Source organism: Asparagus officinalis, chromosome 5 (genome assembly GCF_001876935.1).
Source record: "Asparagus officinalis chromosome 5, Aspof.V1, whole genome shotgun sequence".
Taxonomy (NCBI): Eukaryota; Viridiplantae; Streptophyta; class Magnoliopsida; order Asparagales; family Asparagaceae; genus Asparagus; species Asparagus officinalis.
In genome coordinates, this window is record NC_033798.1 from 63032661 (window position 1) to 63053510 (window position 20850).

The 20850-nt window shown below is 32.1% G+C and overlaps 1 protein-coding gene across 1 annotated transcript; it reads left to right on the forward strand.

Annotated features, from left to right (window-relative positions):
* Nucleotides 492-4791, forward strand: LOC109843604 (zeaxanthin epoxidase, chloroplastic). The gene is made up of 4 exons (XM_020412554.1): nucleotides 492-644; nucleotides 719-881; nucleotides 2842-3070; nucleotides 3991-4791. Exons 1-4 carry the CDS (start codon nucleotides 586-588, stop codon nucleotides 4515-4517), a joined length of 978 nt encoding a protein of 325 aa, XP_020268143.1. The 5' UTR covers nucleotides 492-585; the 3' UTR covers nucleotides 4518-4791.

Below are 20850 nucleotides of genomic sequence, written 5' to 3' on the forward strand. Positions count from 1 at the left end.
CAGTATCGCCAACAACCCAGTGCAGCATGATAGAACCAAACACATCGAGATCGATAGGTTCTTCATCAAAGAGAAGTTGGACAATGGACTACTGGAGTTAAGTCATGTTCCAACTAAGGATCAGGCAGCAGATTGTCTGACTAAGGGGCTTAGCTCAGTAGATATGATTAGAGGATGTGACAAGATGGGCTTAGTGGATATCTTTCGCCCATCTTGAGGAGGAGTGTTGAAATAGTAATATGTTTAGGGGCTTATGTGTAAGTTGTAGGGGTCTATATAAGCCCATCTTATCTCATGAATAAGATTAGGGTTTTCATTTACAACAATAGCAACTAAGATATCAGTATAGCAACATAAACTTGGATTAAAAGTAATCAGTATGTATATTTGGGGTTTTAGAGCGGGAATCGAACCTGCATCTTTAGCTTGGAAGGCTAGTGGTTATAGTCGACGTTGAGTGGGTCTAAAAATAACACAGATTGAAGTTTGGGTTTACCCTTTAAGATAGATACACCTTAGAAGTTTTTTCTCTCTTTATCCGCCCTTCTTGATCTTTTTGTAGTATCAGCTGTGTGCAGGCTGTTGATGAGATCAAGAGACGGGAGAGAACTCCGATCATTCTCCTTTGAGGAAGAAGCACCAGGGTAAAATATACAAATTTTGTGGAACTTTTTTCGGTTTATCGAATTTAATAAGTCACGATCTGATGTGGTTGAAGGCAAGAAGTGAGAGCTGTGGAGAGGAGAGTGCTGCTTGAGACACTTGCAAGTAGGTTGCCATCGAATTCCATTTCATACTTGTCAAGGCTCAGAGGCCTCAAAAAGCAAGGGGATGGTGGGACTTTATTAGAGCTTGATGATGGATCAAAAATACTTGCTGAGGTATAAAATTTTAACTTTTTCAATAATTATGAGTATTTCTTGCTGGTGTCATGACTAAGGTTAGTTGGATAAATGAAGAATTTCTGTAAATTGATCCCTAATGTTTTCCCTAAAAACTATTAACTGCTATGAGGAATATATGATAACTCAGAAGGATTAAGTCATTCTAGAAGTGAAGAAGTGGGATATGTTAAAAGCGAAGGTAACATGTAATTAGCCAACGTTTTCCACATTTTGTTACAGAAAATAGCTGTATTCATGGGAACAGATGGAGAAGTAGACGGAGCAAAAGTGAGACATGATTAGCTCCTTTTTTTTGGGGTGTATTCTTTGTATTTCAGACTTAATAGTAGTATCCAGGAAGTAACTTTAATAAAGCAAAAAGATGATACAATTCATGAGATTCTTAATTAAGGTGAATAATTAGCTTGAGAAATTCTAACATTTTAACTTTGAAATAAATAGTGAGGTTAGTATAATTTTCATCGTAGAGTTTGTATCGACATATTTTGTTTCTCCATCTCATAAATAAAACTAAATATGTGCAATAAGGTCGATAATTGTACTGATAATTTTTATTCTACAGAAGCAAAAATTTGTAGAATAAAAATTAACAGTAATAGACAAATTATAATTAATAACTATAGGAGTAGAGCATGAGTACCCAAAAGTATAGGAGGGTACATATTGTTTTCTTGCAGCTTCAACCTATTTTTTTGTTGATAAACCACAATAGCCCATTGCAATAGACATAACGTAATTACTAACTATTACAAGTAGAACATGAGAACCCAGAAATTTAAGAGGATACATACCGTTTTCTCTCAGTATAAATCTTGATTCCCGATTGCCCTTTTTAAACCCTTCTCTTTCTCGAGCTAGTCACTCTCACTTTAATTTGTCACTCACCACTGCCACCTCCGCCTACTATTTGTTTAGTAGATGACGAAAACAAGAACAATTTTAGGTTATTGTGATCATGAAATTAGTGTATTATACATTCACTAACTTAATGACATTACTCCTAGGGAGAGATGCATCTTTGATGTTGGAGCTTTAATAACTAATTAGAATGTAACTTTTCTATCTGGATAGAGCGATAACATTGAGTTGTGTTGACTTCTTCAAACCTTTAGGGAAATAAAATGTACTATTACACAAGTTAGAACTTGGAACTTCATCTGAAAAACACAAATTTGTTATATTTACTTCTATTCCTCAGAAAATTAATTTATATTTGTAAAAGCTGCCATATATTTACATTACCAAATTGATGAGCTTGTTTTGACAATCCAAAGTTCATGGTTAATCTTGCTTTTTTATTTCTTATACCACCTCCCTTAGTTGAATGTTTGATTTATGTGCTATATACATTTCGATGTAACAAGATGACTAGTGCAGTATTCACCAATTTTTCCTTGACTTAGTACGGATCCATGTTTGCTTCCTGAACTCCTTTTTTTCCTCATGATGCAATTGAGTAATTTCCGTTAGCTGTATTTTGTATAATCAGTACATAAAAAGTGGAATAATAAGAGAAAAGAATAATTGACTAACTTTGTCCTAATTTTTACATGAGTCCTAGTTGTGTCCAAACATGCTAGTCTGAGAACTTCCTCTGGCATTGCATTCTCTACATGGTTTGCAGGATTCTCTTGTGCATTTAAAGCCAAGTTTTCAAGATAGTGATCCTATTGTTTCCCCAAGTGACTGTCGAGTTTTGGTTTGCAATAAAAGTTGTAGTTTCCTCTGAACTTCATTCTAATATACATATATTCAAGGAGTTTGTCTGGGTTGCCTCGACCTAAACATATATGTTTGCTATTCTGAGATGGCAACTTTTTAGTTTTTCCAGTGTCAATTCCTTAATTCTTTTCTAAACTAGTCTTTGTTGTAAACCCTATGATGATATAGCCAAAAATTACGTTGTTAACCATAAAGTTTTAAATTTTTGTCACAGATTGTGATTGGCTGTGACGGCATAAGATCACCAATAGCCAAGTGGATGGGGTTTTCAGAGACCAAATATGTTGGACATTGTGCTTTCCGGGGCCTTGGTCATTATCCTGAAGGCCAGCCATTTAAATCAAAAGTCAACTACATATATGGAAGAGGCCAGCGTGTTGGTTTTGTTCCAGTTTCTCCCACAAACGTTTACTGGTTTATCTGCTTCAACAGCCCTTCTCCAGGTATATTCATGAAACTCAGCCAGAAAATTATCGTTATTCTTGTATGTAGTTGACATTTAAATGAGCCTTTCACCAGTGTCATTAATCTTAAATTTCTAGCTAAACTTGAATGAAAAAAATGCAACGGTGTTTCACCTCAACATCATTATGGTTGTGCCACTGCCATGTAAGCTTTAAACTGTTGGAGCCTAAATTTTACCCATCAAGCATATTGGGTAGCTCTGAAAAATTAGGTAAGCATGTCGAGAGCAGTGGCGGATCAGAAAATTTTCTTTGGGGGGCAGACGACGAGTATCTATTTATCAAAAATTAAATATAATATTATAAAACCTTAATAAATGAGCTAAATTTTCTAAATTAAATGGGCAAAATTTCAAATAAGTTGCATGTTTGTAAGAGTTGGGGGTGCAAATACTTTTAAATGAAGGTGGCAAATTGCAAATTTAGGAGGTTTTAGAATGTAATTTTCATATTCCATGCAACTGCACCCCTATGTTTATATTTGCATCTGCCCATGGTCGAGAGTACAGGTTAAAAAAAGAGTAATGAATTTAAATAGAAAGTTTGGGTCAGTATGCAGCTGCACAAGCTTGAGTTAATTTGACGATCAGTATCTATTAACTATGAAGCATGGACACGCATAACATGAAGTTGTGGCGTGTCGTGTCTGTGTCGGACACACGTGTCGAACACACGTATCCTATGTATTTTTTAGGATTTGCCTCGTCTCGGCGTGTCGGATGGCCGTGTCGGATCCGTGTCTGTCCATTTATTCCTTAATAGGCCTGGTTATTCCCCAACATATATTACTACTCATAGACATCTTACTTTCCTCTGGAACTAAAGAGAGCTTTGTCACCTGTGTTGGCTTTATTTGGTTCCCAACATTTTAGCTAACCAAGGAATTTATACCCTTACAGGACCGAGGATCACTGACCCCTCCATACTGAAAAAGGAAGCCCTGAACCTCATAAAAGGCTGGCCATCAGAACTTACAGACATCATACAAAACACTCCAGACGACATTATCATCAAAACTCCACTTGTCGACCGATGGCTCTGGCCAGGATTCAGCCCACCAGCTTCAAAAGGCAATGTGGTCGTCATCGGAGATGCTTGGCATCCGATGACTCCAAATCTCGGTCAAGGCGCTTGCTGTGCATTAGAGGACTCTGTAGTTCTCGCAGGAAAACTTGCAGGGGCTTTAAGTAGCGGCAATGAACAGATGGTTGAGAGAGCGTTGAGAGAATTTGGCGAAGAAAGATGGGGTAGGGTATTTCCTCTGACAGTACGAGCCAATTTTGTGGGTTCTTTGTTGCAGTGGAAGAATCCTGTGGTTTGTGGACTGAGGGATAATGTGATGATACCGAAGCTTGTGAGGCTCGGTCCGTTCTTGGAGCATACCAACTTTGAGTGTGAGCTGATGGAATCGGTAGTATCGAGCTAAAATCGGTTATTTAGAATGTAGAAATGCATAGTTTGGACGTATGAGTATGACCAAAATATGGTTCAATAGCAGGTTGTAGAACTACAGAAATATGATCAATTTTAAAGTTGTTTATGCCTGTAAATATGATAATGGAAAGAAGAAAAAATTGCTGTATTTCTCGTTTGCTGTTGATGCGGCTAGAATTATGATCAAGGGCAGCAGGATGTTCTTAATAGAGGAAGCATGGGATATTCTTTCAGATCGGATGTGTCAATGTTACTTATTTTCAGAAGGGAAATGTGATAAAATAAAATAAATAATTTTAACCCGTTTGCTTGATCGCCTTGGATACGGCTGACGGTCTGATGAATAAACAGTAGCATGGTTTCAAGTAACTCGGGACATCATCAGATGTGCCCGTATTAATGGGATGGATAAGTATTACTTTGTCAAATGATTCTTTTGAGAAAAGGTGATATGATTAAATTAAAAAAAAAACAAAATTTTAACTTATGTTATCCTTGGTCTCCTTTGTTCTTTTTAGTCATGCATTTGTATTCAAAAGGTTAGTTGATTAACTTTATAATTTATATTTATTTATTTACTTATTTTAGTTTAATTTATAATATATAATAATTAGAAAAAATGGTCAGTTTAAATTGTACTAGTAATGAGTATGATACAGTGTGATATTTCCAAAAACGAACACGAATAAACGTGTATAAAAGGACATGAATGTAAAATAACTCAGATACTAGTACGCTCTCCTCAGCTATTCAATAATTTCATATTAGTCCCTAAAAGCTTTGAAATTGCTCACAAGTTAATCAAATCCTAACAATTATGTCCCATAATGACCAAAATGCCAATCAGTTTATGTTCCCTTTAATGCCTCTCTCGTTCGAACATAACATTAGCCGGGGGTACTTTGGACATATGAGCACTTTCAAATAATCAAGGGACTAGGATCAATCATTGCAGCCGGGCTTAAAGCATAACACCGTCAACTGAAACATTATATATTTGGCCCATCAAGTACATTGCTAGTGGGCTATAACCTATAATGGTCCATAAATCTTTGACGTGATCACATTTATATCATAGCATATCAAATATTATATTCTATTCTTTTCCTAGTCAATATCATTCTTTACTATTTTAAATATTTCATTTATATCTTAGTCTATCCTAATTATATATCATATCCTAATCTTACGTGAACTATATATAGCTCAACAATTTAAAAAATATTAATAAAAAATATAAAACAGCTTTACAGTATTAGTTTATTAAGATAAAGAAATTATATGTAGCTAATATACTATAATACATGAAGTATTACGAAAAAACCTAAAAAGTTTTAAAATTGTACAAAACACCCTGAAAAGTTTAAAATTATAAAAACATCTTAACGTTTCAAAACTTAAAACAACATGAAAGGCCCTAGGGGGGGTTGAATAGGGTTTATGGACAAATAATATGCAATTAAAAGATATTCTAATAAATCACACACAAAAATGAAATGTAATGATAATAAAAGATAGTAGGGATAGAGATAGTTAGCCAATTGATGACACGCGGTATGTTCACAAGGTTTGGTCCGCTGACCTACGTCCCCGCTCCTCACTCTCGAGGAGAAATCCACTACACACCTGGGGTTGGAAGCCGGAACTTCTTCTACACAACGATCTCCATCGAGATCTCTCAACCGCACAGTAGATCTCCACGAGATCAAGCTCACAACGGTAACAATTTGAAGAAAAACTCTCTCTTTACAGTAGCCCTATGGCAAGAGGAGAGATTGCAATTGAAGCTTGGGATGTGAACTTTGAAACAATGAAGAATAAGATTGAAAGTTGAAGCTCTTTGAAAACACAAACTTAAACACAAGATATTTGTAATAAAAACTTGGGTACTGAAGCAGTTAGGGTTGTTGGGTATTTATAGGAAGAGAATACAACAGTCAAAACTCCAAAGAATCAGGAGAAATCCCACAGAAATCGAGAAACAGATCCTGTAAAAACTAGCCGTTATTGTGCTTATCAGTCGACTGATGGGAGCATCAGTCGACTGATGAGCTGAGCGTTGTATTCAAATATCAGCTCATCGGTCAACTGACGATCACTTTCAGTCGACTGACAACTCGTCAGTCAACTGATCAGTCGACCGAAATAGAACAAAAACTTTCTGATGATTCCATGCACTTTCATTGGTCGACACATCAGTCGACTGATCAGTCGACTGATAACAAGTTATCAGCCTGAAATAATTTTGAAATTAAGTTTCAAAGCTCTATTAAAATAGTAAATAAATTCCAAAATTTGTGAAAACTTTGTAAATAGTTTATAAACATTTTAACAAACTTGTTTGAAAAGGAATTTTGCAAAAAAGGTCCTCGTATTTGTGAAAATCACTGTTTTAGCAAAAGTACCAAAATACGAGTTTTGAAAGTATGCAAGTGTGTTATCCCATGAGCTTTAAATGTAATCAACTAACTACTTGCCTACATTAAGTACGAGAGAGAAAAACAAAATAGCAAATATCCCTCACATATGAGTACATGGCTTGAGTCTTGATATTTGCTCTTGAGTTGATGAAGCTCTTCATGAATATAGTGCTCTTGAAAGCTTTGCTTCATCATTTTACCTCCACCTCCTTAGATATTATCGTTATAGCTCATTTTCCATCCAATCCTCCATGTAAGGTGCTAATGATATATGATCTATAATATATCTCAATAAACAATTAGCATAAAAAATGGTGTTTGTAAGTCATCATCAAAACAAAGGATCTAACACAACAAACATTAATCAAGAAATTAATAGCAGTATATGAAGAATCTAAAATTTTTAGTTAACACTTGAATATCTCAAAAATCATAAAAACACCCTCAAAAGTTTAAATTACAAATAAGCATCTTGAAATTCTAAAATTTTAAAATTTTAAAATAACATAAATGAATTCAAGAGATTACCATGATGCACCTGAAATTTTTTAACATTTCAAACTTAGAACAATAAACAAAAAATTAAGAAATTAACAGCATGCTCTAAAGACTTTAAAATTTCCAATTAATATTTTTAATATCTTAAAAATTATAGAAACACCCTCAAAAGTTTAAATTATAAAAAACCACCATAAAATTCTAAAATTTTAAAATTTGTAAATAACAAAAGATGAATTCAAGAGATTACCTTCATACATCTAAAATTTTAAAATTTACTAAAATTAACCTTAAAGTTACAAAAATTGCAACAAAAGACTTCTTCAAAATTTAAAAATCGCAAAAAACTCTAAAATTTTAAAATTTCTAACAAGTACACATTAAATCTAGAAAGTATTGTAGACCGCTGATATTTGAGTTTTTCAAAAATTAATTTATAATTTTAATAATTGTAAAAAGAATGCTTAAATTTTCAGAGTTGTAGGAAATATTCTGACATTTGAAAATTACTACTAACACATGAAACATAGAAGTTACAACTGGCAAACTTAAAAGTAAAATTTTTAAAAAACACTCCTAAAGTTTGAAAAATTACAAATCACGCCCTTAAAGTTCAAAACCACAAAAAAGGCTTAAAATTTAAAACATGGCAAAGAAATGTGTAATTATTGTTTATTATCCCTTTTCAGGATCTAAAAATAGTCTAAGTTGATGCTGGTAAACAAAAGTAAGAATTGATTAAAAATATTCGGTTAAGGAATAAAAATTTAAAAAAAATATGATAGCTTTAAAATTATTGTCACCATATAAATCAAAGCAATTGCATATAATTGTACTAATAAGTTGGAGCAGTAAAAATGCATTACTAACATTTAATTGTTAGATGTTTAAATTCATAAAAATGTTAAAAAAACTATAATATAATAGCGATTATAATTTAGAAACATTAATCTCTGATGTTAGTAATATTTATAAGGTAAAATAATACAATGAATTACATATGAAGAAACTATCATAATGTTCAAAGATATCATTCAAAAGCATCAAGTTATTTTCATTGCAAATGATAAAGTGACAAAAATAAATCAAAAAAAGAACTAACTGAGTTTCATTGAAGAATAATTTAACAACTTTATCTCAATTAAAGAAGAATTCTCCATGAAAGATATAAAAAAATTAGTAAGTATTCATAAATTTTATGCTTTGTTCTTCAAATACCAAAGAAATTAAATATTAATACTATAATCTAATGTAAATTGGTAATAAAAAATACAGGTATTTAGTTCAGATCTTTGTGAAAAATGTTAGGGATATAGCAAAAGTAATATTATTAATATAATAGAAACTATTATTAGATGCATATCAGAAGAATTCATTATAGATGAAAAAGAAGTAGCTCCTAATCTTATTTAAGTAATAAGTTTGGAACACAAATAATTTTATATATATGTAATTAAATATTATTCTCCTTGAAATAGGAAAAAAAATCAAAGTTTGTATTTCAAGAAGTTTGTGTTGAACATCAGAAATACATTCGACTTCTTTATGAAGTTAAACGAGAAGATCAAAGAATAACGAGCCTAGGAAAGGCAACAGTGTAAAAATTTCAACTCTAGCCTGATGTCACGATCGATGTAGATGATAAAGACACTATTCTAGAATTGCCGAGGAAAAAGATAAAGGTGAAGAAGGATTGATCTTAGCTCATAAAAAAAATAAAATAGAATAAATAAAAGATAATATTTTCTAAATATTTTATAGAATAGTTTAATTGTTTTGAGTGAAACTAGGGATCTTTAGATGGGAGTTTCATAAACTTTTTTTAGTACTTTTATATGCTTATATGGATGCATTTTATCATATAAAAGTATACTAGAGTTAGCATTAATATTTTATTTATAATTTTTATGAAGTCTATTAATGATTAGGAATAAATTTTATATTCTCTTTTGTATCGTTTTGGCATACTTTTAATCAATCACCTTGCCTTATTAGTTTAATTTAAATATTCACTTTTCTTGTATAACAATGTTTTAATATTTTTTACTTTCGTGACATTATACTTTTTCAAGTAAAGCTTGATTTTATGTTTGTCCAAATAATATAAAATTTAAATTAGCTTCAGATTATATTTGTATTCTATCAATTTAAATATCAATATGAAAATTTAAATTAGATATAGCCAATTTAAACAAACATCAAAGAAAAATAATTGCAATGTTAAATTTTAGACAAAAAGTAAGCACAAACTATCAAAGTAGAACCGATGAACAAATTTTAGTTAGGAAAAAAAATCAAAAATACTTAATCATGGTATCTAACCACGTGCATTTTACGTGTATAAAACCTAGTTTTCCTTTAAAAGTGGGAGTTTAGAAAAAACTTTCATTAGACAATATTGCCCTTAAGTTTTTAAAATATCACATTATGATCATATCCTAATTAAAAGAACCTTTAAATAGATCTATAATACATTACTTGTGATTCTATCCTAATTAATAGAAATATCTTTAATAAGTTGTTAACAATCCAAAAATTATAAACAATTTGCTTAAAATTCAAAAACTTATTCAATGAAGCCTTAAACCCCTTAGGATAAAAGATTTCAAAAAGCCCTTAAAACTTTAAAATTTATGAACAACCCCTTATATAGCTACAAATTACAACTCGCCATTTTAAAATTCTAAAATTACAAAATCAGGGCCTCTTGAAAAACCAAAAGTAATAAAAACACCCCAAAAATCTAAAAAAATACAAAAAACCCCTAAAAGTCTAGAATTTTAGAACAACATCCTAAGCAATATGAAATTACAGTTAGAAAACTAAAATTTAAAAATTAACAATAACTTCCTCACCAAAAATTTCAATAATTATAAAAAAACCCTATAAATATGAATATTTTGAACAGTCCCCTAAACAATCTAAATTATAGACAACACTTTAAAAAACAAAAAATTACAAATAACCCCCTTGACAAAGCTTAATTTTTTAAAAATCACCTTGAATAAATAAAAAAATAACAAAAAAGCAACTTGAAAATAAAAAAAAAGGACTACGAGCAATCTATAGTTGCGTACAACAACCTAGAAATTTAAAATTTTATAGATTTGTAACAATCTAAAGTTGCAAAAAACAACTCAAAAAAGGTAAACAATTAAAAGACACCCTAAAAATCTAAAATGTTCTATTAGTCCTGTGAACAGTCTAAAACTAGCACTAAATAATCAAATTTTATAAACAACCTCCGAATAGTCTTAAACATATAAAAATTATGATTGTCTAATAAAAACTCTATGAAAGATTCATTCCATCATATCCAATTGCTATTTGTAAAATCTCGGAGAAAATACCTTTTCTTTTTCATTAATATTCATGGATGAATTCCTTAGAACTTTTTCCTATCCACAACATATATCTTTTGGAGAAAACAACCTCCGTAGAGACTTTAAAATATAAAAATTATGATTATCAAATAAAAACGTAATGAAAGGAACATAGGAGTTTGTCACTAGGTATTTGACCAAACAAGATTGCCCAATTCTATCAAATAATTCTAGTTAAAAAGTAACTTTTACCAAATACTTCTGAACGATTTGAATGATGATTGAATATTATTAAGTATTGAATTATGGTTGGCTAACAAATTCTCTTGAAAGATTTGGGTGAGACATCATAAAATTTGGACTTAAACTCAATAGAAATAGAGCTAACATGTTAATAGCATTATCCCGGTCTACTTATATTGATAATATAGCAGCCAAGTTTAACTTGCAATATGAAAACTTCCTCAAAGAGGTCAAAAGCCCTGTGTTTTTCAGGGTAGATGTCGCTTTTGCTGAATAATATTGTTGTCATTTAACAGAAAGGGCATGATGTAACAGTTTTGTGGGAAGTTGATTTTTGGTTAGAAGTGTTTTACCCATATTGAAAATCATATTAATGTTTTCATTAGTATTTAGTAATATATTGATAAATAGTTTTTATTGTTTTTAAACTAATCTTTTAGATCATGCAACTAATATTTTTTTTGCTGATCACATGTGAATTTTGTCAAGTATGAATTTAATATAGATTTCTCATCCCATTAGTCATCAAGGGTAGCTCCACCTTAACCTAATTGGTGTCACATGACACCAATTGGTCAAGGAGGACCAATAGCTCACTCCCTCTATTAAACACCCACCTCTAAGAAATATACCCCACTTCAATTTAGATGACTCACTTTGATAGAACCCAACCCAAAATTCCAAATTCACACGAGATCCCAAATGGTAAATTTCACAAAAACTATCTTAGTTTGGGAGCACGGATAACTCCCTTCTAAAATGTTGCAAACCCCTCCTAAGTTTTTTGGTTCTCAGAAAACCCCTTCAACTTTCAATTTTCTGAAAACCCCCTAAAAACATGAAGCACAATTGTCACTATAAAAAGTCTCCGTGTGCAATTTAACCACACATGAGAGAATTACGGTTAACGTGAGCAATGATTTTCTTTCAATGATGTTGAAAGTCGAAGGGAAGTTTTCTCAAAGCCCCCAAGCTTTGTGTGACCGTTTGAAAGTTAAAGAGATTAACCGAGAAGCGCTCAAACTTAATAGGATTTTCTGAAATTTACCAACTCAAAAACTCACCCCAAAATTCAAATTTTGGACTTGAGAATATGTGATTTTGTACTTTTTTCAAAATTCAAAAACTCATCAGTGAAATTTGTAGAGTATTTTTAATTATTAAATATATGTGGTGATTCCACTTTTAAGAAATCCTTGATCCGCCATTGTTAGTCATTATGCATTTTGTTAGACCCTAGAAGGGGGGTGATTAGGGTCTTATGCTAATCTAATCCGGTTTTATGCCAATTAAAACTAATTAACAAGTTATCCTAGCAAGTATAAAATACAACAAGATATATGAGCTCCAATTAAAACTAATTAACAAGTTATCCTAGCAAGTATAAAATACAACAAGATATATGAGCTAGGATAAGTGATATACACACAAGTATAAAATACAACAAGATATATGAGCTAGGATAAGTGATATACACAAGGGTAAACAAAATAAACAAAATAAGAGTGATAGTGTAAATAAACAATGCAAACACGCAATATGATCACGGAGTTCGGACATTCTGTCCTACGTCTCCGCTCCCCACTCCCGGGGAGAAATCCACTATCACAACCGAGTTTTCTACGCTAACCCGAATAACGTTTACACCTCACAATATCGGTTTTTAACGCTCACCGATCAACGTTCACAAACACTCACACTCGGTTTTCTAGCTAACCAAAAACTTCACAACTACACAATTGATCTCCACGAGATCACACTCACAATTAAGCACGAATACAACAATAGCAACTACACAATTGATCTCCACGAGATCACACTCACAATTAAGCACGAATACAACAATAGTTGTTCTCTACAATGGATGAGAACTCAATTAAGCACAAATCAATGTTACAAACTCTCACAACCCCAATTATACTATATATGTAAATACTATAAGCTCAATGCGGGTGTGTGTAACAATAAGATTTATTAAATCTAAACTCGGACGTAAAAACTAGCTTTAAAGAAAGACAATCAAACAAATATGTAAATGTAAAGCTAGATACGAGTTTAGAAATTCTTCTCTAAAAAACAAGATGGTGAGATGGATTAAGATGACGCCCAAATAATATAGATGATTTCCTCCACTTGTGAAACAGTCTTCACAAACCAAACTCTTTTAAAACACACAAAACAAACTTTAAAACCCTTGTTAAACTTGTTTAAAACATTCTCATTGGATTGTTATGAAGGATGAGAGCAAGGGGGTATTTATAGTCACCCAAAACCTCAGCCAAAAACCCCAAAGAAAAAGACCAAAAAAACCAAGAATCAGAAATCTGATTCTATACCAAAAGTAGCCGTTGGGCGATCGGCGATCGACCGTGAAAAACTCACGGTCGACCGCGAGCAACAAAAAGGCCAGGGTTTGGCTCTGGACAACAGACAGTCGACCGTGGCGGGACTGTATATGGTCGACCGTCACGATCTATCGCGAGCCAACAAAAAACATACTGAGTTTCTAAACTCAGGACGATCGACCGTGGCGGTCGACCGCAAACTGATATATGAGAAAAACAGGTTTAGAAGCAGTTTGATGATTTTAAAACCCTGTTTAAAAATATCAAATAAATTCCAAAAATGTAAAACTTTGAGAAATGATTTTAGACATAATAATACACATGCTACAAAAACTGGTTTTTAAAAAGGACCTCCTAAATAAAAAATATTATTATTTTGCAAAATAATCCAAAACATGAAAATGTAAACATATGAGTTTTGACATTTTAGTTTAACCATATTTTGAAACAATACAAAATGATTTTATAGACTTAAAGAAAGATGTAAACTATTGTTATGAAGTCTATAAATAATAAATATAGTATTTTCACAAATACAATAGAATATGAAACATATGAGTATGAATATGAATATATATTTGTTTCATATCTATGAAATTAAACCAAACCAATTTATCCACGTAAAAACAAACATGTATGAATATAAATATTTATTTATATGCTAGTAAAAACTTTGTTTATGGATAAACAAAAAGTCAAAATGTGTATATATATAACTATATATATATACATAGAAACCAATAAAATGTGTGTGTATATATGATTGAGCTTAAGGTACTAACACACATAATATAAAACCTAAACTAAATTACCCAAGTTTGATCTTAATCTTCAATAAGCTTGACTTGGTAATCTTGCGGATGAAGCTTGAACTTAGATCTTGAACTTGAATTGCATTGCTTCACTCTACAATTCAGCCAACCTCCATTGGATATGATCGTGAATGCTCGATTCCATCCATCCTCCAACACATTGTTTGTCTATAATAAATAGAAATACACCAACACTAGACAAACAACATTAGTGGTAAATTGTTTGTTAAACATCATCAAAACAAAGAGGGCAACACATTTGCCATATAGCATAAAATTTCTTTGATATGTCAGTTAGATCTAAGTTCTAAAATTACAAGTTGGAGTTTTTGATAGGCTTGTTAGATCAAAGTTCTAAAAATTGTAAGACATAACTATATTCAATACATTATCAAGTTTTATATTAGTCTACAAAATGTTATCATCAAGTTACTATCATCAAGTAGATGTTTAAAATATGATCTTATTCTGTGCAATAAATTATATGGTAAGCATGAACTATTTCACAAACAAGTTATAGTAAAGACATAAATCTATTTCCTGGGAAAAAATAAAGACATAAACTCAAATAAAATAATCAAATTATTTGACTACGTGCGATGCACGTGGATCCCACCAAGTACTTTTATAAGTGTGAGCTTGGGAAAAACTTTTCATGATCTATGTTATCTTTGAACCTTTTAAAATATTACATTATTATCTCAATCTAATTTTAACGGTAATTAGTAAATAAATAAAATGTTGCTATCCCATCCTAACATCTTTGAATTAGGAAGTACGGAGTTAATAATTAGGAGTTAATTTTTATCTTTAAATTTAATTACCTATAGTAATTAGTAAAGAGATGAAAAGTTGTTATATCATATCCAAATATTTTTTAAATTACAACATCATGAGCTTATATACATGTGTTTCATTGCACATGAAATTAGACTGATAAAAGATAACAATTTGATAATTAGGAGTTATTTTTATTTTAAATTTTATTGTCTAAATAATTAGTTAATAAATAAAAAATTTCAAATATGAAATATTTGAGGGGTATATATGCAGAAGACCCAACTTCATTTTTTTTGTTCAAACAAACTTCTTTTTAATTGGAAAAATACTTTGTTATGGGTATGCACAAGTTGACCTTTAAACTAAACAAAATCCCATCATGGGCTAATAATAAATTGTATTTAGTCTCATCTCGAATTATAAGCCTCTATAAGCATCCCTTTTAATATCTATTGTTATCAAAATCAAATTGTATAATTTATACAAGTGTTATGCCTATGTTAGCACGTGGTTGGTTATATAGTCAGAATTTTTGTATGGAATTTTTGGACCTTTGAGGTGGTTTTCAGTAATTTTTAAATTAAAAAGGGTTTTTCCTAATTTTATTTTTTACTATTTGAATTTTTTGAATTTTTATGGTTTGCCTGCCATTTTAGATTTTTAGAGGTCTTTTTGCAATTTTAGATTTTTAGGGGGTTGCTTGTAATATTTATATTTTCAAGGGTTTTTTATAGTTTTTGGGTTTTTTTGAATTTTTCCTATAATTTTTAAAATTTAAAGGGGTTGTCTGTAGTTTTTAGATTCTTCAAGGATTATTTGTAGATTCATATGTTTCACACTGTTATTTGTGATTTTTGTATTTTTAGGGTTATTTGTAATTTTATGGATTACTCTATGAATAAGAATAACTTTAGAGGTATATATTGACCTTGAGGAATAATGTTTATTAGTGTAAAACTATGGGCTAGTGTCCTTCTAAGTGCAATATGTGTGTGTAGGAAAAATGTGTATGAGCTGCCAGCTTATTTTACTAAATGAGCTGTCAGCTTTATGACACGTGAGCTCCCTACTAGTCACCTCAGTTGTGGGGCTCACGTGTTATAGAGCTGACAACTCATTTTGCTAAATGAGCTACCAGCTCATACCCAGTATCACACACACACACAGAGAGTCAAGCTAGGCTACTATTAATAGTATCCAACATGCAGATACTATCAATCCAATTTTAAAAATCAAAAATTCAAAAATAAAAATCTGAACTGGTAGATGTGATCTACTACACACGAACTAGTTAGAAATAAAAATTCAAATAATTTCAATGTGTTTTGAATTATATATCGAGATGAAAATTAACCAACTTCATGAAAATTCTAAATATTGATTTTAATGACAAAATTTACATGGATCAATGATGATTAAATCCTTTAAAATTTTATTTATATCTAGATCATGTGTAGTAGATCACATCTACTAGTTCAGATTTTCATTTTTGAGTTTCGATTTTCAAATTTAGGCTGATAATACATGCATGTTGGATACTATTAATAGTAGCCTAGCTCAACTATGTGTGTGTATGGGGATTTTATGAAATTCTCATACTTATTAGGGGTTTCAAAATTTTTGGAACTTAATACCAAATGTCTAAACTTATTAGTAACATTTATCCTTTTGAGAAAGGAGTCTTAGATATATACGCCTTAAATTGTAGGCGTTTTTATAATTTGCCCATGAAATCATCAAAATTTTAAATTCCCCTAATTTAACTTCATTCTCCTAGGTTTGCCCTCCAAGTTATCTAATAAAGCATCAACATAGAATATTTCATTAAATTAATAAAAACGTCTTAAAAATGACTAATCTATTCTCAAATAAATTAACTTAATAATTTCAATCAAAATTTAATAATTATTAATTCATATCTTTCTTTGCTCAACATCCCACAAACTAGATGATGGCAAAACATGCAATATGTCTTCTCTTTTTTCCTTCTCGCTAAATTTTCACAAAATCACACAATCATGAATCCAAGTCACGCCAATGAAACCACATCGAAACAAGTTAGAGACATTAAATCTCATTTAGCTTTAAAAAATATTCTATTAATAACATTAATCCTTTTAAGAAGGGGTTTTAGATACATATACGGTACATTGTAGACATTTTTTAAATTTGCCCATGAAATCATCATAATTTTAAATCCTCAGAAATTATTTCATTCTCCTAGGTTTGCCCTCAAACTTAACTAACAAAGCATCAACATAGAGTATTATGTTAAGTTAATGAAAACTTAATAAAAATCATTAATCTATTCTCATATAAATTAATATAATATTTTCAATCAAGAAATAATTATAGAGGTATATATCAACCTTGGAGAATAATGTTCATTAGTGTAAAATAATGGGCCAATGTCTGACTGGGTTTTAACTAACCCCCAGATGCGATTTTGAAATAGAGATGAAAGAGAAGAGAGAGAAAAATAATCACACAAAACACACAAGATTTACGTGGTTCACTTCTCGATGTGAGAAGCTACGTCTATGGCCATCGCATGAGAAAATTTTACTATTTTCGTCAATCTTACAAGTTGCCCTAATATCCCCTTTAATAACACAAGTGTTAATACAAACAGGATTCTAAAACACTTCAGCAAAAAACGAGCCCAGGTCCAAAAAACCCAACTCGCGGTCGACCGTAGATACAGTCGCGGTCGACCGCAAAAAATTTCGAGACCAAATCTGATTACAGGGTTTAGCGCGGTCAACCGTACATGATATCACGGTCGATCGCAAAAAGTCCAGAGACTTTTCGTGGACCTGTGCATGTTCGCGGTCGACCGCAGCGCCACTCACGGTTGATCGTGAAGCCTCCAATTCATTGTTTTACCTGACCTTCATCACCGTCGTTCCTGTTCCTCTAATTTCTAATGTTTCCTCTTCAAAAATAAGGTATAGGGCAAGTTGGATAGTTAGGCTCCACATATCCTAACAATCTCCCACTTGGAGACTAACTTTCAATCTCTATCACCTCTCCCTGCGACGACGGTCTCCCATATCATCAAGTAATGAGGCTAACTGAAGTTGAACACAACTTCAGCTTCTCTGTAGTGACAGTCATCATAAGCAAACTAGTCGGGTTCTTGCTTCCTTGAATCTTCACAAGTTCCAACATGTCATCATCCAATGCTGACCTTATGAAGTGATATTGGGCTTGTATGTGTTTGGTCCTGGCATAAAAGACTGGGTTCTTTGCCAAATGAATGATGCTCTGGCTATCACAGTGTAAAACACTCTTCTCACTTTTCTGTCCCAACTCATCTAAGAATCCCTGTAACCATATGAGCTCTTTGCTAGCCTCTGTCATAGCAACATATTCTGTCTCTGTAGTCGACAAAGCAATGATCTTCTGCAACTGAGAAACCCAACTGATGGCTGTAGAACCCAAAGTGAACACATATCCCATAGTGCTCCTCCTCTAATCTGTCTCACCAGCATATTCTGCATCAACAAAACCCTACAGAACCAATTTGCCTCTCTTGAAGCATAAACAATTTTCTATTGTACCTTGCAGGTACCTTAGAATCCACTTTACTGTTTCACAGTGCTGCTCTCCTGGATCTGACATGAATCTGTTCACAGCTCCCACTGCATGGGCAATGTCAGGTCTCGTGCACACCATGGCGTACATAAGGCTTCAATGGCTGACAAATATGGAACCTTCATCATGTAATTTTTCTCCTCATCAGTCACTGGACACTGCTTCTTAGTCAACCTGAAATGACTAGCTAAAGGTGTGCTAACGACCTTAGCATCACTTATTCCAAACCTCTCAAGCACCCGCCTAATGTAATTGTCCTAAGATAACCATAATGTGCCCAAGAGCTTGTCTCTGCTAATCTTCATCCCCAATATCTGCTTTGCTACGCCTAAGTCCTTCATGTCAAACTCACTCGACAACTGTTTCTTCAGTTTCTTGATCTCACCCAAGTCTGAACCGGCCACTAGCATGTCGTCGACATATAGTAGCAAGATAATATAGCTGGTGTCAAGCTGCTTGAAGAAACAGCAATGGTCTGCATTGCACCTTGAGTATCCATTCCTATGCATGAATCAATCAAACTTTTTGTATCATTGTCTTGGGGCTTGTTTTAGACTATACAAGCTCTTTTTTAATCTGCAGACCATCCTTTCTTTTCCTTTCTGAGTGAACCCTTCTGTCTGCTGCATGTATATTTCTTCCTCTAGGTCACCGTGGAGGAAGGCTGTCTTCACATCTAACTACTCTAGATGTAGATCTTGTAACAATACTTAGAACCGATCTGATGGTAGTTAGTTTGACTACAGGAGAGAAGATTTCTGTGTAGTCAACTCCTTCTTTCTGCTGAAATCCTTTGACCACCAACCTTGCCTTGTATCTCTTGGAACCATCATGTTCCTCCTTGATGTTGGGTCTCTTATTTTGATAATGATTTAACAAACAATTTACAACTAATAGTGTGTTCAGCGTTTTGTTTTGTATTGTTTAGTATATACATGTATATTCAAGAATTTGAGCAAACACGATATATTGAAGCCATGCATAACAAGTCAATCTACTCAAGTCCAAGCTTCAGAAGAATCTCTCTTGGTATACTTAGTATAGAATTATATTATGTGTGTTAATTCTATAAGCTCAAATATACACACACATTACATTTGTGAATTTTCATGAAAATAGGTGTTTTTATACAAAATACATTTAAATATGTTTTGGACTTTACAAACCTTGTCTATATCTTTTATTATGTCCATAAAACTATTTCACAAGTTTTCAGAACTTGATTTGAGCCAAAATATCAAAATCAACATATTTGAAAAATATGTATTTTTGTACTTTTGAATATTTTTGAGTTTTCACAAATGGTAAGAGCAATTAAAAAAATTCTTTTTCCAACATATTTATATTCATGATTATAAACTTTTCACAGTTTTATATTTTTTGGAATTTATTTGCTATTTTTAATAGAGCCTTGAAACTCACTTTCAAAAATCAATTCAAGCTGATAACTGGTTATCAGTCGACTGATGAAAGTGCCTGTAATTATCATTTTGCTCTCTGTTGTGTTTTGGTTGACTGACCAGTCGACTGATGAGATCATCAGTTGACTGATAAGACCATCAGTCGACTGATGAGCTGGAAAACACATGTAACGGTCAGCTCATCAGTCGACTGATGCATTCCGTCAATCGACTGATAAGCTCCAACGGCTATATTTCTAGCCTTTTGCAGTTTTGTCTTTTTGCTAGTTTTTCTTGGGTTTTGTGCCTTGGTTTTTGCATCCTATATAAACCCCTATTTGTTCTCATCTGAAAAACTAACTAAGAGGGTTTATAACAAGAGTTTGAAAGTGTTTAAAGTTTGTTTTAAAAGTTTCTAAGGTTGAGTTTACAAGGAGGCGAATTGCATTTTCAATTGAGGAATTCATCCTCAATCTTCTTCAACCTCTATTATATTTATAGAGGAGTTTTCCTAACACTATTCTCTAGCAATTTGTTTTGATTTTCATATTATCATTTATTGCTAGTTTGCTAATTGAGCTAGTTTTTTTATATATATTCATATTATCACTGATAATCACATTTTATTATAATTTTATACCCTCATTATCTATTTTATATGAATAAATATACCACTAATAACTGTTTTTTATGTTTAATTGCAGGTTAAGGAAGAATAAATCCCAAAAATCTCATCTCTCAACAAAGGCCCTTGAGTAAATGAAGAAATAAGAGAAATTCAAGAAGCCAAATTGAAATATTTGAATTTTGAATGCCAAAAGCCCAAATGTCCAAGATGGCAGCTCTTCTTCTTTTCTCAAGTGAAATATTTGATTTTAAAGGCCCAAAGCCCATCAACAAATGATTA

What these genes read in the sequence shown, in the direction of transcription:
- LOC109843604 (XM_020412554.1), top strand. Translation starts at nt 586, where the DNA reads ATGAGATCAAGAGACGGGAGAGAACTCCGATCATTCTCCTTTGAGGAA. An exon ending in GATCAAAAATACTTGCTGAG is followed by an intron (nt 882 to 2,841) that starts GTATAAAATTTT and finishes TTTTTGTCACAG; the next exon opens with ATTGTGATTGGCTGTGACGG. An exon ending in CTTCAACAGCCCTTCTCCAG is followed by an intron (nt 3,071 to 3,990) that starts GTATATTCATGA and finishes ATACCCTTACAG; the next exon opens with GACCGAGGATCACTGACCCC.